The sequence below is a fragment of the Rattus norvegicus genome, chromosome 16 (genome assembly GCF_021556685.1).
Source record: "Rattus norvegicus strain SHRSP/BbbUtx chromosome 16, alternate assembly SHRSP_T2T, whole genome shotgun sequence".
In the NCBI taxonomy this organism is placed as follows: domain Eukaryota; kingdom Metazoa; phylum Chordata; class Mammalia; order Rodentia; family Muridae; genus Rattus; species Rattus norvegicus.
Genome location: NC_141549.1, coordinates 59,083,775 through 59,110,656, shown reverse-complemented (window position 1 = coordinate 59,110,656; position 26,882 = coordinate 59,083,775). Strand labels below are relative to the sequence as shown.

Below are 26,882 nucleotides of genomic sequence, written 5' to 3'. Positions count from 1 at the left end.
AACATATTTTTAATAAAATAAGTAGTTAGTAGTTTGAGGTTTGAGGTAAAAACTCAGATTCTGTAATAATCCCTTTACTTAAGTGGTTGTGCAATCTGAGGCAAGCTACTTAAGTGCCGTCATTTGTAGGGTCATTTAAAGATTAAACAAATAACTATGATGATGTACATGAAGCGTCTCATTAGGACAGTAAATGGAATACTTTAAAATCTAATTCTGGGCTGGAGACATGGCTCAGCACTTAAGAGGGCTTGCTGTTCTTCCAGATGAACCTGGGTTTGGTTTCTAGCACCTGTATCAGGTGGCTCACTACTACCTGTAACTCCAGTTCCCAGGGAACCATCACCCTCTCCTGGCCTCAGTGGGCTACCTGCACACATGTGTCATTCACTTACACAGACACATGCATACATATAAATAAAAATAGGTCTTTGAAAAAAGCTAATTTTCTTTTCTTAGGCTTATGTTTTTATAGTTTTGAGAGTATGCAAAAGGATTTGCCTTTATAAATTCTAGAAATATTTCTGTTCCAAATTCAGGCAACACCGTGATTCACTTGGATCAAGCATTAGCCAGAATGAGAGAATATGAACGCATGAAGACTGAGACAGAAAGTAACTCAAATATGAGATGCACTTGCAGGGTTATTGAGGATGAAGATGGTGCTGCCGCCACCACCACAGTCAGTAATGCAGAAGGTATATTTTTAGTGTGATCCACAGTAATAATCAGAGTTGCAAATACAAACTCTAAAGCTAGCTAGGCTTAGCTATAATTCCAGAACTCAAAAGGATGAAGCAAGAGGATTAGGAGTTTAAATCTAGTTTGGCTCTATTGCAAATTCAGGGGCCACCTCATGTTTAAAAAAAGTTAAGCTCCTTAATTATAAGGACTGCTAAAACTACTTGGTTTTTCTTTATATTATTTTAACATAAAAGTATAATATTCTATAAAATCGTATGTAAATGGGTATATGTCTGTGTACATAATATCATTGGCTTTTGTTGACATATCATTTTTCTTAAAAAATAGAAACTCCCATTATTGAGAATCACAGTTCACCACAACCTACAAGTGACGTTTCTGCCGTCCCCTGTCCTAGAATTGACACTCAGCAACTGGACCGCCAAATTAAAGCAATTATGAAAGAAGTCATTCCCTTTTTGAAGGTAAACAATAAATACAAAATAAAGCAGCATATATAATTTCTAGTAATGACCATGTGAATGACCATGTGAGACTTATAAATAGTGCCCTTAAAATTAAGAGAGCAAAGAACAGATGGAAAAGTGGAATACGGCCGAGTGTGGTTATTCATTTAGTTTTCAGGAGGCACAGACAGGCAGAGCTCTGAGTTTGAGGCCAAACTGGTATACAGAATGAGTTCTAGGCCAGATGAAAAGGGAAATTTACATCTGAAACTGCATCCCATGTTTTCATAAGAAGCTTTTAAAACAAGAACTTTAAAATTGCAGTCGTCTAAGGAACTTTAAAAATTGGAAATGAAAACATAGTTTGGATTGCACCCAGATATAGAAAACTATAAAAAATGTGTTGCATTCAGGCTCATTTTAATTTTTTTCTGTTACTTTTTTTTAAAAAATAGGTATGATTTTTTTCATACAATATAGTTATTGTTTCCCCTCCCTCATCTAGATCCTCTCTACCTCCCTATCCATCCAACTCCATGCCTTCTTTTGAGAAAGGGGTTGGGGGAGAAACCATAAAAATGGGAAACCAGAGTATATAAGCAAAACCAGACTAGTAAAGTTAAAAAAACAAAAAAACAAAAAAACAAAAACGCCCATCCCTAGCATCACAAGATGCCTAATCTTGATCTATAATGTCATTTAACTCAGAGGTGTTTATTTTTTGTGAAGATGATCTGTCTTTGGTAAGAGTAGAATATTGACATTAAATACTGTTGTTTTGGGGCTTAATCTGAATCAGTACATCTAGTAGTATGTTTTATTAATAGGGTTCACCTATGTTTGGAGAGATAACTCAGTGGCTAAGAGAACCCACATGTTGTTTCACAAGTGTCTGCAAGTTCAATTCCAGGGCATACGATAATATTTTCTGGCCTCAGACACTGGGAACAAATGTGGTACACTCAGGCCCCCATACATACCATTGGTATCATCTAGTTTGGCCACCTAGTTGTTAATTGGGGAGGGGAATTTGACCATGAGAAAGGGTGGTAGGACCTGCTTAAATGAATTGAAAGGCTGAAAAGGAACGAGAATCTTGAGATTGTTTCAGGTCTACTCTAGACTGACTTTGTCATATTTCATATATATATAGTTTTGGTGTTTTGAGACGAGTTTTGGTGGATAACACAGCTTGGCCTAGAACTTACAACAATCTTTCTTTCTTCCCCTCAGAATACTAGAATCACAGGCATACAACCATACTTGATTTTCACAAGGTTTTTATGGCACAGTTAAGAAGAGGCTTGCCTTAAGTGGCATTCGAAAAGAGAAAGATATTTCATAATATCTAGAGACATTTTTAGTTGTTGGTTTGGGGAAAGGTGTTGCTGGTGGAATTACTAGGACACCATATCACAGCAACTCTTTCAAGAAAAGCATTTAATTGAGAGCATGTTTACAGTTTGAGAAAACTAGTCCATCATCATCATCGTCATGACAGGGACTATGAATAGGCATGGAGTCCTGGCAGGATGGTGCTCGAATGGTTTGAGAGCTCTGATTCATCCATAGGCAGAGACAGTGGGCCTGGCATGGGCTTTTGAAACATCAAAGCCCCATCCCTAGTAACACTCTTCCTCCATCAAGGCCATGCTTCCTAAGTCATCTAATCCTGTCAGAGTTTCGCCCCCTGTGACTAAGCATTCAACTCTATGAGGTGCTGGGGGCCATTCTTACTCAAACCACCACAGATATAATAGGAAATTGGTAGAGGGTGGATAAGATTTTAAGGGTAATTGAGATTAACTGAACTACAGCAGGAAGATAGCACACATAATTCTTCTTACTGCAGAAGGGAAGTGAGGAAGAGTATAGGAACAGGAAATTTGTTTTATTGGTCATTTTCTAGTGTGTGTGTTAAAATCACCAAACATTTTAGTGTGTATGCTATATAGAGAAAAACCTTTCAAATCTTTATCAGAAAAATGAGAAACTATACAAGAGACATTAATTTCAAATTGTATAGATTAATATTCTTTAAACAGTAGATACGTTTATATCCTAACCTGTTAGGGTTTTTCTTAGGAGCACATGGATGAAGTATGTTCTTCTCAGCTTCTCACTTCAGTGAGACGTATGGTGTTGACCCTTACCCAGCAGAACGACGAGAGCAAAGAGTTTGTGAAGTTCTTTCATAAACAGCTAGGAAGTATATTACAGGTAAGAGTTCATTTTTGTATGAGTTAACCTGTATTCCATTTGGTTAGGGCGCTTTATCATTTTCTGATAGTATAGAACTGATTCAATAATCCATCCTGATACTCAGTTTGGATGGCACTTTAATATTATCTCTTTACTTAGTTAAAAATTATAAGAGGTCTTTCTGTATTTTCATTTAATATAACCATTGCCAGGGACTTTCCCAACGTCAATAAAATAGTATTGGTTTAAAAGGACTGGAGAGATGGCTCAGCTGTTAAGAGCACTTGCTGCTCTTCTAGAGGACCTGGGTTTGATTCTCAGCACCCATGTTAGGTGGCTCACAACTTCCTGTGCCTCCAGCTGCAGTACAGGGCTTGAGTATTAGGCCCTCTGTTCTGGTTTTTTTAATAAAGCATCTGTACACACTCGGCATACTCACATAGATCGGTACACATACACATGAATAAAAATGTTTAGATTTACTGGTTTGGCATTCTACCGTGAAGAATAGTTCAAGACTGAAATGCTTAGATAGCATGCTCTGATTTAATTTTCAATAATATAAGAAATTTTAGACACTAGAAACCAGCCTCTTTAATTTGAGAAACTTCTTAGAGCATAACAATAATTTTTAAAGAACTGTATGCCTTAATGAAGTTTGGGTAACTGGCATTTCACTCTCATCACTTTTTTAGGGGCCTTCAAGCTCTTCTCTTTTAGACATGCATAAAGTAGGCGAGAGTTATCCATTACTGTGAACTGTGGTCATACCACTATGACTCACAATGAACCTTCTGCTTTATACCTATTTTCCTTTATTTTTTTCCTCCTACACTGCCCAGCCTCTAGTAGTCACTATTGTTTTGAAGTAGAATGAGGTGAGGGAGGGGTTATCTTTGGTGGGCTCAAGCCGAGTGTGTACCTCTGAGAAAGAATGGCCATGCAACAGATCTGATGTAAAAGGAGGTTTATTGAGGGAGGGGAAAGGAGGAGGACCTGGTGAAGTGAGAGAGGCAGACAAGTGGACATGGAAGCAAGCAGAGCCATGAGGGCAAGGCAAGGATGGGGCAGGACAGAGAGAGAAAGAGGGCACACAGGACGAACAGAAAGAGGGACGCCAGAAACAGAGACAGCTGCGGTGCCCATGGCACATGCCTGGCATACCTTGGCAGCATGCATGGCTTAAGAAGCCACTAGGTCCCTGAGAACAGGCCAGTGGAATTGTCTGCACACAAACAACTGTCCTATTCTGTCTTTACATAAACCGCAGCTTTCAATTAAATTGAGGCCATGGTTCTTAACTAGAGATTATATTTGTTTCCTGGAAGACATTTGACAGTGTTTGTAGATGTTTTGTTTTGTTTTCCTGATAGATGGGAGATGAGGAAGGGATATACTAGTTAGAAACCAGGTATGCTGCTAAACCTATGTGATGTTTATCTTTATGATTATGATGACCTAAATATTTCACATTGAGATACTTAAGTGATGGATATTGTTACTCTAGTTTAAGTAGTACATTTTTCTCTTAATGTGAAGTTCTCTATGAAATTTTGTTTTGCTTCCTGTTTCAGACATTAAACTTTTTTCCCAATATAATATTTTTATTGATTATTTGGGAATTTCACATAATACATCAAAATCACATTCACTTTCCAGCCCTCCCAGATCCACACCTTTTTGAACCCAACCCCAATAGAGATGAATTTTAAAAAAGACTGAAAAAGAAATCCACCAAGTCCAGTTTAGGTTGCCAGTATTTTCACTGGACCATGGTTAAACTGCCAGTGGCAGGTTTTTTAGAATTGAGTCCTTCCCCATCCCACTCCACCGTAAGTCATCAAAGTGTAGAGTTACACTTTGTCACAATTTTTAAGAGTTCTCTTCCGTGGCTTCTTGTTGTGTGTGTGTGTGTGTGTGTGTGTGTGTGTGTGTGTGTGTGTGTGTGTGTGTGTGTGTGTGTGTGTTTTGTGTGTGGGTACACACTAAGCGATGGGGAAAGAGAAGTTGTCACAGAAGCCTTCTGTGTCTTTGATTTTCAACTGTGAGTCTGCAGTCATCGGTGCCACTGCAAAAGGAGCCTACTTGCCCTTTACAGTCAGAGGCAGCTTGGGTCATAGATTTCCACATGGTTTCTGGGAACAGCACGGACCACAGACACCCACATGGCCTCCGGCGGCAACTTGGCAACCTCAGCTTGGTCTTCAAAGGCAATGCAGACCGTGGATACTATCATGGGCTTCAGGGACAGCACAGACGACAGCCATCCATATGGGCTGTCAGAGGTATCATGGGCCGTGTCCATCAACAAGGCCCCTGGCCACAGAAGGGCCACAGATATCAACATGGCTTCAGGTGGCAGCCCAGGCCATGAGTATCCATTTATCTTCTCGCAATAAAATGGACCATGAACATCAACATCTTTCAGGTAGTAGCACAGAAATCAACATAACCTCCAGTGGTAACATGGACCACAGACATTACCATGCCCCTCCACCACCGTCGTCATCTTCACAGGCATCAGCATGGTCTCAGGTGGTAGCACAGACCAGACACCAACCTGGCCTCTGGCAGCTGCACAGACCACAGCCATCCACTTGGACAACAGGCATCAAGACAGCCTGGGGCAGGAGCAGGGACCATGGACCTTTTTCCCTGGCAGCACATTCAGAGGCAGAGCCTCCTCAAGCTCTAGGGTGTAGCCTGCTAAGCAACAGCATGCTTACAGCTTTACATGCAAATAGTCATTGCAACTAGTTGCTGATCTGGTTCAAGGTTTCTGACTTTTGACACACCATACATACTGGATCATCACTGATACTCATCTCACATATCCAGAGTCAGGGTGCTCTTGTGGCTAGGAAGAGCTTCTGGGAACAGGATCTGCCTGAGCTCCACGCTGCCACACAGCTCCCTGCCCTCTGTGCCCGAGGCTCACCAGGCATGAGAGTTGTGTCTACAGCCAGCCTCTGAGCAATAATGTGCCTCGTGCTCCCTTCCCAGCAAAATGAGCAGCATGGGCTCTAAGGCTCCATGCTGGTGGCTGACTGCCCTATTCAGTAATGCCACGTTCTTTGTCTGGTACCATTGTACTCTCAGATTGTGCCCATATCCTTTTAGAGTCTCCATGGGTCTCAGGCTGCTCTGAGGTGCCATCTTCAGTCAGTCCAAGAACTCTATCTTACACCTCGGGGGGCTTGAAAGGATAGATAATCTGTAGAAGTGGATGGTCAGGGGAAATAGCCCAACTCTTTGTTAAGGACAGTCATCACCCACCGGTCCTACAGAACACTGAGGAGGAGGATCCCTCTGTAAGCCTGTCAGTTCCTTCTGGAACCATTTCAGTACCATGATCCTGTTACCTGGGGCCAGTTGACCCTCCAAGCTGCCTCTTAAACTGGTTAAGGGTAGTACTATCACTTTGCCTGTTAAAGTCTGAGTGAGGCACTAATTCATATTAATCCTCCATTTTGTTAGCTTTAAGACTAAAGCACAAATTCAGTAATAATCTCAGTTGTTCTTATTTTTGTTTAGAATATTGATACATAATTTATAAGGTATATAATTTATCAAGGATCTTGTACTTTGTAGAAATAGGATTTATTAGCATAAAATAGAAAGATTATAAATAAGGTATTCTTAAAGAAATATCTGAAGTATTAAAAATACTTAAGATAACTTATAGGTAATGAATTTTTTATAAATTTAGCTAGCTTATTCTAAGAGAAAGAAGTAACTATTTTAGAGTATGGTTAAAATTATTCTTAATTCATATTTTTAATCAGTATTTGTTCAACATTTCTAAGAAAATTCAACTGCTTTTGCTTCTTTCCTGTTTTTTTATCACAGGGTCATGTCTAAAGAGCAAAAGCTAATTTAAATTAAATTTTACCTAGAATCTTTTCTCTTTCCTCCTTTCCCTTTATCCTTATTTTCTTTCTCTTGTGACTTTCTATTTTTTTTTTTTCTTCTTTTTTTCGGAGCTGGGGACCGAACCCAGGGCCTTGTGCTTGCTAGGCAAGTGCTCTACCACTGAGCTAAATCCCCAACCCCGTGACTTTCTAATTTTTAAGTATCGGGTTCTCATTTTTTCTTCTGAAATCTGTTCTGCCATTTTGTGCTTCGTGTCCCTTAGCATGCATGCTCCTCCTCCTTTGTAGCTCTGGAACTCACTCTAGACCACAGTGGCTTCAAACTCAGATACGCCTGCTTTTGCCTCCTGAATACATGCTCCCTCTGTGGGTGTTTTGTGTTGTTTTCTTTTGGGGGTTGGGGGGTAGGTTACGTCATAGTTGCCTTTTCTCTAAGTAACATGGCTCCTAGTTTTGCAAGAAAGAAAAAGGGAAGTCCTTTATATAAAATAACACAGTTGTTCATTTGATGATGCTGAATGTCAACTTGAATAGAACTAATGCTTATTTGTAAACTTACTCTGAAGAAATTTTAGATGAGAATGACTGGTATAGAGAAGAAAATAACAGAAATTGGCGCCATATTGATGAGGAAGACTATCCTTACTGGGTATTTAATGACTTATTAGTGTAGTGCATACATAGTCCCTACATGTGCTCTGGGAGCTTTCGGACATTAGTAGTCTGTTTATATTAAGGAAGTACTGTATTAATAGATGGCTATATGCTCTTTTCTTCCCCAGGTGTATACTCTAAGTGAGGTTAGGGATATTCCTGCTTTGTAATAAGAATATTTACAATAATACTAATCTGCCTTTGTATAACCATGGCTATTAATTTCAAGCTTCCCAGTACTTAAAATATTAGAAATAAGGACAACAGTGCTAGACATGTTAATGTGGATCTGGGGAACCCCAGGAGATCTTACCCATATGCAGAGAGCACCAAGTGTACAAGTAATATTATACAGCTTGAGAAGATCTACTTAGATATTTAGGAATATATATATATATGCATGTGTATGTATGCACATATTAATCTGCACACACACACATGTACGTTTATCTATGCGTCTTATTTAGACTTTCTATTGCTGCAGCGAAACACCATGACCAAAAAGCAAGTTGTGGGGGAAAGGGGTTTATTTGGCTTACACTTTCATGGCATTTGTCAACAACTACGATAGTACGGTAGGAAGGTATTGAAGAAAGTCAGTTCAGGAACTCAAACAGGGCAGGATCCTGGAGGAAGGAGCTGATACAGAAGCCACAGAGGGTTACTGCTTACTGGGTTTTTTTTGTTTTTTTTTTTTTTGTTTGTTTGTTTGTTTTTTAGATTTATTTATATGTGAGTACACTGTCGCTTGTTTTCAGACACACCAGAACGGAATCTGGTTCCATTACAGATGGTTGTGACCCACCATGTGGTTGTTGGGAATTGAACTCTGGAAGAGCAGTGAGTGCTCTTAACCACTGAGCCATCTCTCCAGCCCCTGCTTACTGGCTTGCTTTTCCTGGCTTGCTCAGGTTTCTTTCTTATAGAACCCAGGACTTGCCAGCCTAGGGATGGCACCACCCACAATGGACTGAGTCCTCCGAGAAAACGTCTCATAGCAGCATTTCCTCAACTGAGGCTCCTTCCTCTCTGATGTCAGGGTGACACACACCACCACCCAGTACAGTATGTAACAATAATTAATGAAAAAAGTGAGAGAGAGCAAGGAAAGGTATATAGGAGCATTTGGAAGGAGGAAAAGGAAGGGGGAAATATATTAAAATCTCAAAAGACAAATAACTAAGTATATCTATATACATAGAAAATATTAAAAATACTGGTTTTCTAGAAACAACTATTTTAGTTTAACCTTTTAAATCACCTGCATTGTTTTATACACAATTAAGTTTATTGTGATCTTAAGATTATTTACTTTCCTTTTAAACAGGATTCACTAGCAAAATTTGCAGGCAGAAAACTGAAAGACTGTGGAGAAGATCTTCTTGTGGAGATATCTGAAGTGTTGTTTAATGAATTGGCTTTCTTTAAGCTCATGCAAGATTTGGATAATAACAGCATAGCTGTTAAACAGAGATGCAAAAGGAAAATTGAAGCAGCTGGAGTGATACAGTCTTATGCAAAAGAGGTAAGTTTCCTTTGCCTTTAAGAGTAGCTATTGTTAGCTTATAAATACAGTTCTTAGTCATTATTAATAAGTAAACTCTCGTTTAACCTTAACAGTTATTTTTAGTAAAACCAGTTAGTCATATTGTATACCAGTATGTGGTCTACATACCAAACAAACTTAGGATTCACAAAGGCAAGGTAACAGTGCAGACAGGAATTGGTGCTCACTGTGAATGGTGAGATGCCCAGTTTATTTTAGTATGGCTTATTAAGAGCTCCAAAGAGGGGAGAACTAGGATCTTGTTCCTGGCCAGATTTCCTGCCATAGCTGTTGACAAATGTTTTCCAAGAGTATGTGTCATAAGGAAGTCACTTTCAGTCAACAGATACATGTATTCATTGGCTAGGGTTTTAGGTTTTTTGGTTGTTTTGTTTTTTTTTTTTTTAAATTTACTTTACATCCTGCTCACTGACCCCACTCTGTCACTCCCCTCCTCTTCTCCTCTGAGAGGGTGGAGGCACCCCTAAGTATTCCCCCACCTTGGTACATCAAGTCTCTGTGGGGCTGGGTGCATCCTCTCTCACTGAGGCCAGACAAGGCAGCCCAGCAAGAAGAACATACCCCATGTACAGGCAACAGCTTTTGAGTTAGCCCCTGCTCCAATTGTTTGGGACCCACATGAAGACCACGCTGACATTTTAGGTTTTTATCTCTAGTTTTTCTGCCTTGTTACTTGTGACTGCATGCAAAACTAAATCAGTTGTTCTGTAAAGCTTTCTAGGAAGCTTTCTTATAGTAGGCACCCTTTTTCTTACCCTCTGACCATGAGAAGGGGAAGCAGGCGAGACCAAGACAAAAACAGAGAGAGCGAGAAACCCTTCTAAGAATCTAGAATAGAATTATGCTATCTTTGCCACATTGCTCCTGTTTTTATTCTAGATATAGATTCATTTGAAACATTGCCAAGTACTTAAGGAAGATAAAGCAGAATAATACTAGAATACCATAGTAAGTTACTGGAAAGAAGTCAATCTCACGAAGCTCTTCCCAGGTCCTGAAATAGGAGCTGACCTCAAAGACAGGAGGCCATCATGAAGAAAAGTCAGGGTAGTGATTCGATGGCAGGGTTGAACTGTTGAACAAAGTAGGGCCATAAAGGCAAAAGTAGGAGCTGGTATTAGAGGTGGGAATGGAGGATTTGCCTGGCATATATATATATATATATGTGTGTGTGTGTGTGTGTGTGTGTGTGTGTGTGTGTGTGTGTATGTATGTATGTATGTATCCTGAACCAGTGTGGTAATGATGTAAGAAGTGAGGTCATAGGGATAGTAAAGACCAAGTTATGGTGTTTAAGAAACCTTTATATGGACATTTTATTCTAAACATTGTGGGAATAACATTATTTCATGTAAAGTTTAAAGTAATGTTCTAGATAACATGAGTAGCATGTAAAACACAGGCATGGATGTGCATGTCTGTAACTTCAGTATTTCTTCAGCAGGACAGGAGAATCCCTGGAAGCGTGACAGCCATTTTGTCTAGGTATATAGCCACAAACCACAAAATGAGACCCTCTCAAGGTAGAATACAAGAAACTGTATGGGACGTTATCTTCTGACTTTCACAGACACATACAATGCACATACATTTTATTTAAGAAAGACAGACATTAAGAGAGGATAATGAGGGGGATATGGTAAAGTATATCATTTATCTGTGTAAAATTGAGAAATAAAGTTTTTAAAGGAATGATAAGCTAAAATCTTGAGTGGTTTAGATGTGACAGGTAACAAAGACTGATTTATTATTGAGATTAGAAAAAATGGAATTACAAAAGTGTTCTTGCTAAGTTCTTCTTAATTGATTTGCTATTAGGCCAAAAGGATTCTTGAAGGAGATCGTGGCTCACCTGCTGGAGAGATTGATGATGAAGACAAAGTATGTGCTAATTAGTGTCTATAAATAATGCTTTTTAGAACAAAACAAAATTTGAACAGCTTTTAATCTTTTTTACAGTTAAAGTATGTAGTTAAATCTCTTTTCTTCTGACAAACCATGTTTTTTCTTTTAAAACAAAACTAGAATACAAAAGTAATCATTACACAGTGACTATTGTTGCTAAGAAAGCTCTACCATATATACTTTTTTAAGTACTCTAAGGAGTTAATTATCTCTGTTTTTTACAGGACAAGGATGAGACTGAAACTGTTAAGCAGACTCAGACTTCAGAAGTATATGATGCTAAAGGTCCCAAAAATGTAAGATCTGATGTTTCTGATCAAGAGGAAGATGAAGAAAGTGAACGGTGTCCAGTGTCTATCAGTGAGTTCGGAGACTTTGAAACATTGATACATGGGCTTCCTATAGGTCACTTAAAGTCTGTAGGGTGCAGTGAGCACTGTGTCAGACTCTGTATTTGTATCTAGTACCATTTTGACTGAGTGATCTGTGTGACCTGATTAAATTACCTTGCCATGCAGCACAACAGCTTCTAGTGTGAACTGGTTTGAGTACTTCAGATTCAGTGTGCACTCAGTGATGCAGGAGACAGGAACCGTTACTACGACTGAGTGATGGCTGTGGTGGTGCACAGCAGGAGGAGACCGAGGAAGTAGGGTAATGTTAGTCCAGGAGTTAGTACCTACATCACAGTGAGACTCATCTACACCCCACCCCTAATCCTGAAGATTAAGTTGTGAGTTAACTAAACTTTGTATGTAATCAACCTAGATCTATCTAAAGCAGAAAGTCAGGCTTTAACTAATTATGGAAGTGGAGAAGATGAGAATGAGGATGAAGAAATGGAAGACTTTGAAGAGAGTCCTGTGGATGTTCAGACTTCGCTTCAGGCTAACACTGAAACTACAGAAGAAAATGAACATGACAATCAGGTATTTTGTTATAAACCAGTCATATTTCAGCTTCGGAAAACATCCTTCTGAAAGCTGTTAAAGTGTATAACTTTTTCCATTGTTATTTTCAGGAATAAAAAAATATTTATTAAAAATTAGTATATGTATTTAGATGTGGAACACGCCAAGCTTATGGCATTTGTCTTTAATCCCAGCACTCTGGAATCAAAAGTGGGCAGATCTCTCATGAGTTCAAGACCGGCCAGAACTACATACGGAGACCATGGCTCAAAAACAAACAAACAAAACCTCTGAAGCACTGGCTTTATTTTATATCTAATAATCTTTCAGACTTCTCATGTTCTTTGTAACAAGTTGTAAAACTATAGGATATCTTTAGAAGATCTGAATTATTAGTTAAAAGTTCCATATTTTTCTCCCAGTCATGAATTAGAATAGTACATAACAAGCATAAGATCATTTCTTTTCCTGCCTTTTCTTTATCCCAAGAGGCTATACCTGATAGTTTCTCTGCAGTAGGTATCTGCTGAACCCTGAGGGTTTAAGATTTATAGAGATAGACTCTGTATGTGAGATATACACACTCATACGTATTTTCAAACAAGGCTTAGCTTCCTTGGCGTTTCTCTATAAGATATTTTTGGTAGACAGCTTGCTTTCTGATGCAGAGTCCCAGTTGTTGGTGTGCGTTGGTACTTCAAAAAAGCTTATCCATTCTCCACCCTGGGTCACGGAAGTTTCGTTGCTGTTATTCTTCAGTTAAATAGATAGAGTAGGTATTCCATCATTGTGAAGACTTACACTAAACCCTGATTTTCAGTACTTTTTTTTTTTAATTCTACCTCCCTCTACTCCTACCTTTTATTTGAAGCTAATTCAAGTCTCTAAAACGTAATCTTCTATAAAAAAAAAAAAATAGGTGATCCTTCCTAAAAGACTAGAACTACCACCAGCATCACTCCGTGTGGTCATCAGTCACTACCCTACCATCATACCCCTCCACTGGGGAGGAATCTCAGATTCTGTTCTTCCCTCTGCTACAAGCGCTAACTTTGTTCATCTTCCTCTACTTTCTGATTTCTGTGTCATTCACTTAAAGGTTACAAATATATTCTTTAATTCTGAGAGACAATCCCAAGAAAAATAGTAAAAACTTGTAGGATCTGTTTTAGTCTAGTCATTTAAATTATTTTGTATTTATTTAAGTAGCAAATGGTTTTAGTTACCCATTTTTTAATTGTTAACTAAAGCCTCTTTGAAACACTTTAGATACTGTTATAGTTCCTGATTTATAGCCCTGGGCTTGGGTAAAAACCACATAGTATTTTTTTTTTCTATAGGGAACATGTATTTTAAGGTCTTGCTATTAAAACATGTTTCTCTTTTAGGTTCTGCAACATGATCTTGAAAAAACACAAGAAAGTACAAATGTACCATCAGACCAAGAAGGAACTAGTAAAAGTAAGAAAACTAAACAACCCTGACGTTGATTCTTTAAAATATTTTCTTTGTCCTTAAGCTAAAGAAAGTTTTTAATTTTAGTTTTTAATTTGTAGCTAATGTAAGTAAATATAAAGGCATTTTGGACTTGATGTCTATCTTTGTTTTCCTGGTAAATATTTTATAAAAGAAAAAATGTAGGGGCTGGGGATTTAGCTCAGTGGTAGAGCGCTTACCTAGGAAGCGCAAGGCCCTGGGTTTGGTCCCCAGCTCCGAAAAAAAGAACAAAAAAAAAAAAAAAAAGAAAGAAAAAATGTAAGAGAACAGTGATTGATTAATTTTTGTTGTTCAATTTAGTATAGTGTTTTCAAACAGGATCTCATGTAGCCCAAGCTGGCCTTGAACTCTTTATAGAGTTTGATGATAACCTCGATTCTCCTGCCTCTACCCTCCTGAGTCATCGAATTGCAGGTGCACGCATCCATATTGTGTCTCCAACTAGCAATTATTATCCATTTATATATTTGTTTGTATATTTGTTTATTTTGAGGCAGAGTGTATGTAAATCAGACTGTCTTCCAGCTTGAGAGATGTATCTGCCTGTTTGTGTTTCCTGCATTGTGGGGTTAAAGGCATGGGACCTTTGTGCCATACACTTATTTTTATGTTTGTGTATTCATTTTTTTAATGCATATATACCAAAGTGTTTGTACACGTATCACATGCATGTAGTGCCCTCAAAGGACAGAAGAGGGCACTGGGCTCTGGATCATCTGGAACAGGCAGCTGTGAACTACTTGATGTGGCTGCTTGAACCTCAACTCCAGTCTTTTGTGAAAGCAAGTGCTTCTAACTGCTAAGCCATGTCCTCAGTACCCCAACCCTCTTTATAGATATTTGACAAATATTTACCTTACAGAAAATTTATCCAGGGTTTTATATTTTAGATACAAATGAGAGGAGTGTGTTTTGTTTCAGTTTGTTTTAAAATAATATTCATTCTAGGGCTTTAGTCTTCAAACAGTTGGCCTTGAAATTTTTAAATTAAAAAAAATGTACCTAGCTATATCTGTTCAGTTAACTGGGGAATCATGAGTAAGGAAAAGGTAAGGGATCTTTTCTTTTGGAGCCTACATGTCACGATTACTCTCAGTCATATTTGGTCCTTAGTGTTCTAGAGTAAAATTGTACAAATGCTTCATCCCTCTAATGCTGAGACTTTCTTTTAATGGCAGATGATCAAGACAGCTCTCCTGTGAAACCTTGTTATCTCAATATCTTGGAAAATGAACAGCATTTAAACAGTGCTACCCATAAGGACTCACTCACTACTACTACTGATTCATCTAAACAGCCTGACCCTATGCCATTACCCTTGACTGCAAGTGAAACCCTAGTGCCTAGAGTCAAAGAAGTTAAATCTGCTCAGGAGACTCCCGAGAGCTCTCTGGCTGGAAGTCCTGACACTGAATCTCCAGTGTTAGTCAATGACTACGTATGTGTTGTTTACATTTCCACTCATTTTTGCTTTTGCTTGTCTGTACCTTTCATTTTCAAGAGTTAACACATTAACATATAAAGCAAACTCTACTTTGTGCTTAGGTTTAGAACCTGTCAGAACATTTATTCTTTAAAACTTACTTTGATAGTAAAGGGATAATACATTAATGATCATTTCAAAATCTGAAAGATTTTAGTTTTGAAAATCAAAAATTAGTTTTGGTGACAACTTTAAGAGAGTTTATGTACATGAAGTGCTAATGATACATGATAAGTCAGTTAATCTCTTACACTATCCTTTTTTTTTTTTTTTTAACTTCTTAGCTATTTAGAGCATTTTAAAATTCTTTGATATACCTAAAGGTTTAAATTAGTGATATGACAGAAACATGTTTGACAGTCATTATTTTTATATAGCAAATTTCATTAAAAAGTACGTTAGTTTTACTTTGAACTTTTTGTTTATGTTTTATAGCAAACAGGTTAGTTTGCAGATATGTGGACCGCATATTTTTAATAATAGTATTTCCTAGCAGAAATGAAGAATTTGTAGCACAATATTTTAACCCCAATGGGTACATTGTATCCCTCTCTTCTTTTTCTTGTTGTTTGGTTTGGTTTCTTGAGTTCTTGGGACTAGTGATTTAGATTTTGATATAAGGGTAGAAGGTGTTGTGATTTTTGTTTCTCTTTTTTTTTTTTCTTTCCATTAACTGTTCTTTATTATCTCGAACTTATCTCATAGGAAGCAGAATCTGGTAACATAAGTCAAAAGTCTGATGAAGAAGACTTTGTGAAAGTTGAGGACTTGCCACTCAAACTGACAGTCTGTTCAGAGGTACTGGGCTCTCTCCAACTAGGCTTGCCTTTATAGCAGCTATAAAGACGAACGATTATAGTTTCCATTTTTGTTCTAAAGGCAGAGCTGAGGAAGAAAATGGTAGAAGAAGAACAGAAAAACCATTTAGCTGGTGAGATATGTGAAATGCAGACTGAAGAATTAGCTGGAAACCCTCAGATACTGAAAGAACCTGGTAAAAGTTACCAATTTTAATTTTGTATTGAAAAATCATGTTCCTACCAATTTAGTTTGCTATTGAAAATATACTATTACTTCCTAGAAAACCTAAGCCTACTATTGGGATAGGAGATAGTCTGTTCATTAATTCAGGTGCTTCTTTTCAAATTATGTAAGATTATGTTTTTTATTTTTAAAATCTTTAGTTTAATAAAGTATTAGATGTAATGCTAACACTAATGCTTTATGATTTTTTTAATGCTTAAATTCATGTATCTTTTATCTCCCCTGTAAAAAGTGTATATATTGAGATCAATATCCCCGTCCTGTCATTGTTCACATTATTTTGGGGAGTTTTGTCCTTATTATTTTAAATATCCTTTAACCTTCTTTGATGTAGAAAGTAAAAACCCCTGTTTTACATTATGAATTTTTATTCAGATTAACACGTGTTGTTTTTATAGTTGTAATAATTATGCCTTAATTTGTTTCCCAAATATATATACATATATATATGTATACACACACATACACGGTCAGAGTATTCCTTGTATCAAAATCAAAGGATTTTCTTTTTGTTATTCTCCATCAATAGTTAAAAATCATGTTAGATTTTTTTCCCCCTTGTTTTTCTGGCAGTGGGGTGGTGGTCCAAACTTTGGGCTCAGTTCTGTGCATTTGAACACAGGGCGTCCAAGCAGGGACAGTGTCCTCGTGGGCTGGGGTGCCGCTCCCTCTCGGTGCAGCTTCATGTACTTAGGTCGTCATTCAAGGAAATTGTTGGTTTCTCTTCTGTTTTCTTTTGTCTGTATTTAATCATTTTTATAGTTATTTTCTTTTTCTTCTAATGGAGTTTTTAAAGAAAATATTTGGTCTGCATCCCATTGTGAGAAATAAAGCCTCATTCTGTGTTTTGTTAGGGAATTTTAACTAAATTCACATTTTTTTTTATTATATGTAATGTAAGAACTTTATGGAAAAGAATTTTAAAAGTAAATTTTAGCAAGTAATATTTTAATTCACTAATTTATAAAACATTGATCATTATTCTTCCTTTCAGAAACAGTGGGAGCCCAGAGTGTATGAAATGTCTGCAGAAACTCATCTAACTCTCTTACATAGTCAGCACAGTAAAAAAAAAAAAAAAAAAAGACACTAAATAAACATTTGTTTTGGTCTGTATAAAATGTAAATTAGTTTGACACTGCATTTTTGATGGGTGTGCTAATTTCTGCCCATGGCAGTTTAAAACATTAGAGTCTGAATCCTGGACAGATTCAAACCTTGACACACTGTGGGATTTTTCTTTTGCTTTTATTTTTCTTATGATCTTGACCCCTAACCCTCATTGTGACATTTGGTGTGTTAACTTTAAATGTAGTTTTAAATAAAGTTTGAACTTATCTGTAAAGTATGCTTTTGGGAAATTTTGTTGAATTCTTTGCAGCAAATTGCTGCTTTATATAATAATACTATTCAGAAACAGCAGTGGTCAAGAGCTTGAGAAATTCTTATTTCTTCTAAAGCTTTGCCTCAGACCAGTCTTCCTACCTGATACTGTCAGTGTGGCTGCTGTCGGTCTGATGTTCTTGTAGTTCCTGTGTAGGGATAAAGCAGGTTATAAAGGCAACCAGGAATCTGTGGCGTGGTCTTAGAACATGTTAATAACTCAGACTGTGTACAAAGTTTAGATGCTGTTAGTAACTAGACCATAACAAAATTATCTATTAGATTAATATTTTTCAGAGTTGAAAATCTTGTCTTATGTTGCCTCATTATAAAAATTAAAATAAGCTTTATATGTATTTCTGTACAGACAAGTAGTATTCTAATTAATTTAAAATAAAAAACCAAACTCTTTCAAGTTAGGGTAAACAGAACTAAATTTGTGTAGCAGAACATTAAGATTTTTATGTCTATAGACAAACATACTTTTTGAGATAATTCAAAGCCAAAGCCTAATAGTGGTTTTTGTGTTTTAAGAGAGAAGCAAGTCCAAGTGTTAGGAAGGTCTCCGTGAGTTGTTCATCACCGAGTGAACCAACTTTTCAAAAGTGTGTTGCCTTCTGCGTCTCTCTGTCCTTCCCACCTCCCTCCCATATTATAGCAGAGCCAGTTAACCATGAACATGTCAGTCTTGGAGCCTTTACTTGAAAAGGTAATAGTGTGAAGGACTACTTGTTCATTCCAAGTATTTGCTTAACTTTTTAAGTACTTGTCTATAAGACTCTATAAGAACTTATTTGGTATTCCTTTTAATTTTTCACTCACAGCTGGGTAGTAGTGACACACGCCTTTAATCCCAGCACTTTAGAAGCAGAAGCTAGTTGGTCTCTGAGTTCAAGGCCAGCCTTATCTAGGTGTTAACATAAAGAAACTATATCTTGAAAACCAAAATAAATGAAAAAATTCTTACTTACTCAAGCTTAATATAAATGTCCAGTCAGTGAATAACAAATGATGATTTTTCTCTGAGGACTTTTATTGTATTGTTACTTAATTTAAATTAGGACTTTATTTCTCAAATTTCATTAAAATTAGACCAGTAATTTATATAATATGTACTAAAAAAGTTATGTATTTTCCAGGCTCAAAACAAGAAACATCATTCTAATCCTCAGGCCAGGCCTTCCATATTGCAGTGTGTTCTCCCTCCCTTTCCTGACTCCTCTCTTTGCATGCATACAGTGGAGGGCTGTATTTAATGTTAACTACGACCCCAGCACCCATGGGCTTTATCCACTAGCTTATTTGACTTATGTTCCACCTACTATCTATATCTAGTTTGCTGTTTTCATATTTTAGTGGATAATTTAGTTCTAAAGTACGCAGAGATTGAGAACAATGTGTGTAGCGTGCTTCTTCTAGTAAGTATCGCTCAGACGGAAGTTCAAGTTCTGTCTGTATTAATTTATAAATTAAAATTTTGGTTAGTGATAGAGAGAAAAAAAAAAGTCCCAATAAGTAAGATACAACTCTATGTAGTTAGAGATAATGCTACCATAATAAAGTACCCAGACTGTGGGGGGACTCTGTATTTTGTAACATTCACTTTGGGTAAATGCTTTTTCACTGTTAATAAATGTATATCCTATATAAACTCTGAATTGCATTTTTATTTAAATTGACATGTTCACAGTAGTTTAGAATTTATTCCAAAATTGTGTCTTAGCCAACATTTTTTAATGTTAAAAAAATCAGGACATGAAGAAGAACGACACACTGACTATTGAGGGTATGAATGGAGGGTATTTTTCTAGTGAAAAGCACACACTTCATTATTTCTCAGTTGTATTGCTTTTTAAAAATAAATATCTTTCTTATATATATAAAAGAGGGATTCTGAGATTGAATCTACCTTATGTGGTTTGAAACTAAGAGAATATAAATGTTAAGTATGATACAGTAAAGTCTGTGTGAACATGAGAGAGCACACTTTTTCAGATTAGTTCTAGAAGAGAGAGGTGTTATGTAAACTCACCTCCTTTGACACCTAATTACTAACTTCTAGCACGAGGCAGACTAAAACAACCTTATGAAAGCTCTTCAGAGCAACTGGAATTCTGTTCTCCCTACCTACCTCTGCGCTTAACCACTTTGACCTTAAGGTCAGTAGACTCTTATCCTCAGAGTTTTCCTGTTACTGGAGAAACTGGATTGAGTAGGGCACTGTAGAGTGTACTGATCAAATGGGGGCTCAGGAACTAGCCTGCAGTATTATCAAAATAGTAATCCAAGATGTCTGCTTATTTTTAAACAAACATGTACATTAAATTGATATATTTATATATAATTTATATGTATACATACACTAAACTGTTAATTTTGTGGAGGGATGCATGTGTGCTATGGTGGACACTGGGGAGGCCAGAGGACAACTTGAAGGAGTTTGTTTTCTCCTTCCATCACGTGGGTCCCAGGGACTGAACTCAGGTCAGGTCTCCTGCCTTGGCAGCAAGCAGCTTTCCCCACAGAGCCATCTCATGACCCGGTGATTATATTTTTAGTTCTGTCTTATTTGACATTTCCCAGATTGATAGTTTCTAGGTTTTTAAAATGGTGGGATAGGACAAAGATTATAATACACATTCTGCATCAACTTCCTAGTAACATTGTATGGTTTTGCAGTAAGGATTAAATAGGACATCTGTCATTTGTCAGGCCCTCTAAAGTCCATGTTTGTAGGACAAGTATGGAGATTTTTTTTCATGTGTGAAAAATCCTATGAGATTAGTGAAGAAACAGGCTGATAAAGGAGAAACTGTGATGTCTGGGTAGAGGATTTCAAATCTCTCAGTACTAAGTATACCGTGGAAATTATTTTTTAAATGGGAGTTAGGAGTGTCTGCCGCTCTTGAGCAGGATGAGGCTCAGTTCCCAGCACTCACACTAAACAGCTCACAACTTGTAGCTCCAGTTCCAGGGGATCTGATGGCCTCTTCTGGTCTCTGAGTAGTGGTGTGCACCTGGTACACATAAACTCTGCTACACACACACATCTAAAAGTAAAATCTAGAATAGGGTTAAGGCAGGTAACGACAATAAAAAGTCACTAGAAAAAGTGAATAGAGTTTACCAATATTAGCCCACATGCTGTGCCCTTCCTGATTTCAGAACATTTACTTGCATTTTAAAAGTAGCCATTTAGGGGAAACAACCTACAGAGTGGTTGAGGTCTGACCACTGGCTTTACCACTGTGATCATAACTGGTAAGAGTGACTGAAAGGATAGCGAGTAGGCTTAACTGCCAAAAAGAATTGAAGGGGTTGGGCATGCATCTCAGGAGGAGAGTTCCTATCATGAACAAAGGCCTGTGATCATCATCAGCTCTGCAAAAGGAGAGAGGGAAGAGGAGGAAAAGTGTATGAATTAGACATTAATAAAGATAAAGCTGGATGAAAAGAGGAAGCTGTTTTCAAACTGATCAGTTTGATGTCTGGATATCATAGACACCTAAAAAAGAACAATATGAAGAATGGAAATAATAGTCCAGGTTTACTCATTTAACTAAGTGAATTTTATTGGATTTATCCCATCTTATCTGAGGTAGACTTGGCACTACTAAATAACCCACTAATGTGACTCCCAGTATGTATAGATCACAGACCAAAGCCTTAAGACCACTGCAATAAAAGGGGCACTAAAAGGTTTAAAAGGTTGGTTTTTTTTTTTTTTTTTTTCCTTCAGAGCTGGGGACCGAACCCAAGGCCTTGCGCTCCCTAGGCAAGCGCTCTACAGCTGAGCTAAATCCCCAACCCCAAAAAGGTTGGTTTTTAAAATATAAGTCCTTCTGTTTGAGTTTTTTCTTGTTTGTTTGTTTGTTTGTTTTTTAAGTTTTTCAAGCCAGTGTTTCTCTGTATAGCCCTGGATGTCCTGGGACTAGGTCTGCAGACGGGGCTGGCCTCAAACCCAGAGATCTGCCTGCCTCTGCTTCCTGAGTTCTGGGATTAAAGGCTCATTGTGCATTAAATACTTCACAAGATTTTTATTGGGTTCACTCATGCATCTGTGTGAATAGCAGTGTAACAGTCTTGGGCCATGCTAGGTATTCGCTTCTTCTGAACTGCCTGCAAAGTTTAGAAACACTTTACATCTAGATTCCTAAACCTAAGGGAACTCTGAGAAAAATCATTGTCGAACATACAACAGCAAATATGAAACCACAAGGCAGTTAAGTCACTTGTCAGCCCATTAGTGAAGCAATCAGAATTCTAACACTTTCCTGTTTGCATGCTATGCAATGCATACAAAAGTAAAATATTTGTGGGATGATGCAATGACTCAGTGGGTAAGGGGTTTTGCCACCAAGCCTGATGACCTGAGTTCTATCTCCATAATCCACATGGTAGGGGAGAGGCTGAGAGCCAGCTCCACAAAGTTGTCCTCTGACCACCACATGTGAAAAAGTATGCATATAAATAAGTGTAAGGAATAGTATTTATAACACATGCTGAGGTAAACGGAGGAGACATAGTAAATAATTGATTACATTTTCCTTAAATTATGAAATGAATATGAGAAGTATGAAGGAAACTATACACCTAATATTCAAAGGTACAGACTTTCCAGACAGTCTATCAGCATGCTTTATGCCTGAAATTACAACCTACAATTCTTGACCAAGTCTTACTGACATCTTCAGTTTCTTTTGTTTTTGAGGCTAGCTCAGGCTGGCCTCAAACTAGCAATGTAGCTGAGAATGTCCTTGAACTCCTGACGTTCTAAGATTAGAGACATGTTATCAAACTTGACATTAATTTTTAGGTACTGTAAATAAATTTAGAAGCATAACCAGGTGGTAATTAAAATTACATTTAGTGTGTGTGTGTGTGTGTGTGTGTGTGTGTGTGTGTATGTACACCATGACACATGTGGAAGTCAGAGGACTACTTCATGGAGTTGCTCTCTTCCTTTGCCATATAGTTACCACAGATTGAACTAAAGTTATCAGGGCCTAAGTCACTCAACCATCTATTGGTATTGGGTAGTAATTTCCTTTAAAAATACTTTCATCTTGTGATGCCAGACGTTGAACCCTAGGTAGACCTCACACATACTAGGCAAATGCTTTACCACTGAGTCACACTCCCAACCTATGTGATAAAATATAAGGCAATATTTTACAATCATTCTAGAAAATTTCAGAAGCTAAAAATACATTTGAAAACCAATGGCATAGAAACTGTATGGTATTGGTACAGAGACAGGCAGATAAACCAGTGGAATAGAATTGAAGACCCAGAAGTGAACCCACATACCTATGGTCACTTGATTTTTGACAAAGGAGCCAAAACCATCCAATGGAAAAAAGATAGCATTTTCAGCAAATGGTGCTGGTTCAACTGGAGGTCAGCATGTAGAAGAATGCAGATCGAACCATGCTTATCACCCTGTACAAAACTTAAGTCCAAGTGGATCAAGGACCTTCACATCAAACCAGATACACTCAAACTAATAGAAGAAAAGTGGGGAAGAATCTCAAACACATAGGCACTGGAGAAAATTTCCTGAACAAAACACCAATGGCTTATGCTCTAAGATCAAGAATCAATGAATGTGGTCTCATAAAACTACAAAGCTTTTGTAAGGCAAAGGACACTGTTGTTAGGACAAAACGGCAACCAACAGATTGGGAAAAGATCTTTATCATTCCTATAACTGATAGAGGGCTTATATCCAAAATATATAAAGAACTCACGAAGTTAGACTGCAGGGAGACAAATAACCCTCTTTAAAAGTGGGGTTCAGAGTTAAAGAATTCACAGCTGAGGAATATCGAATGGCTGAGAAGTACCTAAAGAAATGTTCAATATCTTTAGTCATAAGGGAAATGCAAATCAAAACAACCCTGAGATTCCACCTCACACCAGTCAGGATGGCTAAGATCAAAAACTCTGGTGACAGCAGATGCTGGTGAGGAGAAAGAAGAACACTCCTCCATTGTAGGTGGGATTGCAGACTGGTACAACCATTCTGGAAATCAGTCTGGAGGTTCCTCAGAAAATTGGACATTGAACTACCTGAGGACCCAAGCTATACCTCTCTTGGGCATATACCCAAAAGATGCCCCAACATATAACAAAGACACATGCTCCACTATGTTCATAGCAGCCTTATTTATCATAGCCAGAAGCTGGAAAGAACCCAGATGCCCTTCAACAGAGGAATGGATACAGGAAATGTGGTACATCTACACAATGGAATACTACTCAGCTATCAAAAACGATGACTTTATGAAATTCGTAGGCAAATAGATGGAACTGGAAAATATCATCCTGAGTGACGTAACCCAATCACAGAAAAACCCACATGGTATGCACTCATTGATAAGTGGCTATAAGCTCAAATTACCCTAGATGCACAGAACACATGAAATTCAAGAAGGATGACCAAAATGCGAATGCTTCACTCCTTCTTTAAAAGGGGAACAAGAATACCCTTAGGAGGGGATAGGGAGGCAAAGTTTAGAACAGAAACTGAATGAACGCCCATTCAGAGCCTGCCCCACATGTGGCCCATACATATACAGCCACCAAACTAGATAAGATGGATGAAGCAAAGAAGTGCAGGCCGACAGGAGCCGGATGTAGATCTCTCCTGAGAGACACATCCAGAATACAGCAAATACAGAGGCGAATGCCAGCAGCAAACCACTGAACTGAGAATAGGTCCCCCGTTGAAGGAATCAGAGAAAGGACTGGAAGAGCTTGAAGGGGCTCGAGACCCCAAAAGTACAACAATGCCAAGCAACCAGAGCTTCCAGGGACTAAGCCACTACCTAAAGACTATACATGGACTGACCCTGGACTCTGACCTCATAGGTAGCAATGAATATCCTAGTAAGAGCACCAATGGAAGGGGAAGCCCTGGGTCCTGCTAAGACTGAACCCCCAGTGAACGGGATTCTTGGGGGGAGGGCGGCAATGGGGGGAGGATGGGGAGGGGAACACCCATAAGGAAGGGGAGGGGGAGGGGTTAGGGGGATGTTGGCCTGGAAACCAGGAAAGGGAATAACATTTGAAATGTAGATAAGAAATACCCAATTTAATAAAGATTGGGGGAAAAAAGAAAACCAATGGCTTTTCTTCCACAGGTAAATAAACACTTAAAGTCTTACCGATTACCAACAGTTATGCCCCACTGAGTGTGCATTTTTGGAACAGTCTAAGCCACCAAGTCGGACGCTTCCATGTTAGCTGCAAAGGTTCTACTTGTGGTCTGGGCCAGATCTCCCAGGATCCAATGCCTCTCTAGCTCCCATTCATTTCTCAAAAGTGCTGTATGCGTAGTTCCATAAACTCTAAACTCTTCTAAATGCTCCATAGGCCTCTTGTCACTTAGTGGTGACATTTTCAGAAGGCCAGGTCTCAGACACCTGCTTGATCTTGCTCAGCCTTTCTAGGGAAGCAACAGCTTCAGGTGTCACTGCTCCAGTAAGAGCCACAACCATTATTAAGGCAGGTTGAGGTCCTCAGAGAAGAAGGGGGTAGGGTGAAAGCTAGATCTGTTTATGTAGACTTCCACTACATAAAAACCTAGTTGGCTCAGACCCCATTGATCAACAGGGCAAGTGATTTACATCAATTTACTTCATGATTTCTATGGAAAGGTACATCAGTCACTTTGACCTACCTTCAGAGAAGCCTCTGAGGAGGCAGTTGTCCCAAGGGCTTACATACCTGAATCTTAGCCCAGCAGCTCCAAAGGGCTCAGTGAGCAGTATCTCAAGGGGCATCTGTAGCATAGGTGCAACACAAGGTCACAAGAACCATGAAGAGTCTTAGGATCTGACACTGCTTGCAAGCTAACCTCATGTGGCCTGCCACACAGCCTGATGGTTGGTGGCACTCCTGGTGAGTGCAGGACCTCTGGTCATATCAAGAAGCATAAGCCATTTGCATCTGTTCTGCTTGCCCTCCCTCCCAAGTCCCCTAAAGAGACAATGCATAAGCCAAGTGGGTGCTATACTGCACATGATCTGTACCACAACTCTGGCATTTCAAACTGAGGAAACTACCAGAAGTGCTTGGAGAGCTACTGTCTACTAGTCAATTGATCTGACTTTTGCCCTGGAGAAAGACAATCTTTATTATTCAAAGCAAACCCTTTCAGCATCTGATTAAAATCTTCACATGGTATGTAGAATGGCCATAGAAAACTGCCCGAGCACACCAGTCTGCTCTGTGGCAGCAACTGGCTAAGAAACCTTGCTTTCCCAATCCAAGAGGGAGGACATCCCCAAAGGCTGACAAGTTGTACTGATGTCTGACAGCCACACCTCACAGTATGAAGTTCTGTTGGATTTACTTGCCACATCCTGCATCCACAACTCTAAGATGGTGAATGTAAATAAATTTACACTAATAAGGACTCACATACTCTGTTATTACAGAAACAAGTGCCTAGGCTTTGCAATTCAATGACGTAAGGAAGATGAACTTGGTGTTTAATGTACTGCTGCGTCAGTCACAGAAAGAGTAACATTCTTAAATTCAGAATTCCCAAAACTAAATACACCTGAGTTTGTAAAAGTGAAACCATGTGTCCTCTTAAGATAACACATTATCAGAAGTTTCTGATCTCAAAAGGTTTCTGATCCCTACAGAAGCCAAAGTGTTTTGTGAAGAAGCAGCAGATGGCAAAGCCAAAGTAATGGCACACTCAGCCTGGTGGCTCGGGCCCCAGGAGCTCAAGCAGAAGCCTCCCATGGAAGGCCTGCTTGTTGTGCTACTTGTGGTTGTGAAATAGTGTCATGATAGAAGCTCAAGAGTTGAACACCTCTGGCTCAAATCCCAACTCTGATCCCTCCTGTTCATGTAACTGAGCAACTCAACCTTAACTTTTCTCCTTGTCAAGTAGGCCTTCAAGCATAACGGGTTTGTTCAGAAACAAGCTGGAGCACGTAGCACTGGTTCTGTTACAAAGCCTAATGCCCAGATCTGGGTATGTGTACCTGCTACCAAGGTGGGCTTTCCTAGAGCTCTCTCTTATTTTCAGGGAGATACTACTCATCTGTATTTTCCTCTGCATATGTGTATGCATGTGCATTACATGATTGCCTGGTACTGGTGAAAGCCAGAAGAGGGTGTTGGATCTCCTAACATTGGAGTTACAGAAAGTTGTAAGCTATTATTTGGGTACCGGGTCATAATCCTGGGTCC

The 26,882-nt window shown here is 38.5% G+C and overlaps 2 protein-coding genes and 1 long non-coding RNA gene across 25 annotated transcripts in view; 1 reads left to right on the top strand and 2 right to left on the bottom strand.

Annotated features, from left to right (window-relative positions):
• Window positions 1–17,631, top strand: part of Pcm1 (pericentriolar material 1) — a 96,767-nt gene extending 79,136 nt beyond the window's left edge. For all 24 annotated transcript variants that reach the window (XM_087589226.1, XM_087589223.1, XM_087589220.1 and 21 more), the window contains 12 exons: window positions 540–698; window positions 1,033–1,169; window positions 3,237–3,371; window positions 9,207–9,404; window positions 11,265–11,327; window positions 11,576–11,711; window positions 12,120–12,280; window positions 13,651–13,723; window positions 14,938–15,197; window positions 15,948–16,040; window positions 16,122–16,236; window positions 17,281–17,631. In XM_087589226.1, the coding sequence (XP_087445352.1) occupies window positions 540–698; window positions 1,033–1,169; window positions 3,237–3,371; window positions 9,207–9,404; window positions 11,265–11,327; window positions 11,576–11,711; window positions 12,120–12,280; window positions 13,651–13,723; window positions 14,938–15,197; window positions 15,948–16,040; window positions 16,122–16,236; window positions 17,281–17,306 (1,556 nt within the window). In that variant the 3' untranslated portion in view covers window positions 17,307–17,631. The remainder of the gene's footprint in view (window positions 1–539; window positions 699–1,032; window positions 1,170–3,236; window positions 3,372–9,206; window positions 9,405–11,264; window positions 11,328–11,575; window positions 11,712–12,119; window positions 12,281–13,650; window positions 13,724–14,937; window positions 15,198–15,947; window positions 16,041–16,121; window positions 16,237–17,280) is intronic.
• Erich1 (glutamate-rich 1) overlaps window positions 1–26,882 on the bottom strand; it is a gene marked incomplete at its 5' end in the record, with an annotated part of 52,793,804 nt that overhangs the window by 24,553,707 nt on the left and 28,213,215 nt on the right.
• On the bottom strand, window positions 16,637–17,819 carry LOC148000576 (uncharacterized). Its single transcript, XR_015640387.1, has 2 exons — window positions 17,772–17,819; window positions 16,637–17,026 (listed from the first exon to the last, which is right to left on the bottom strand). It is a non-coding gene; the product is annotated as an uncharacterized LOC148000576 (long non-coding RNA).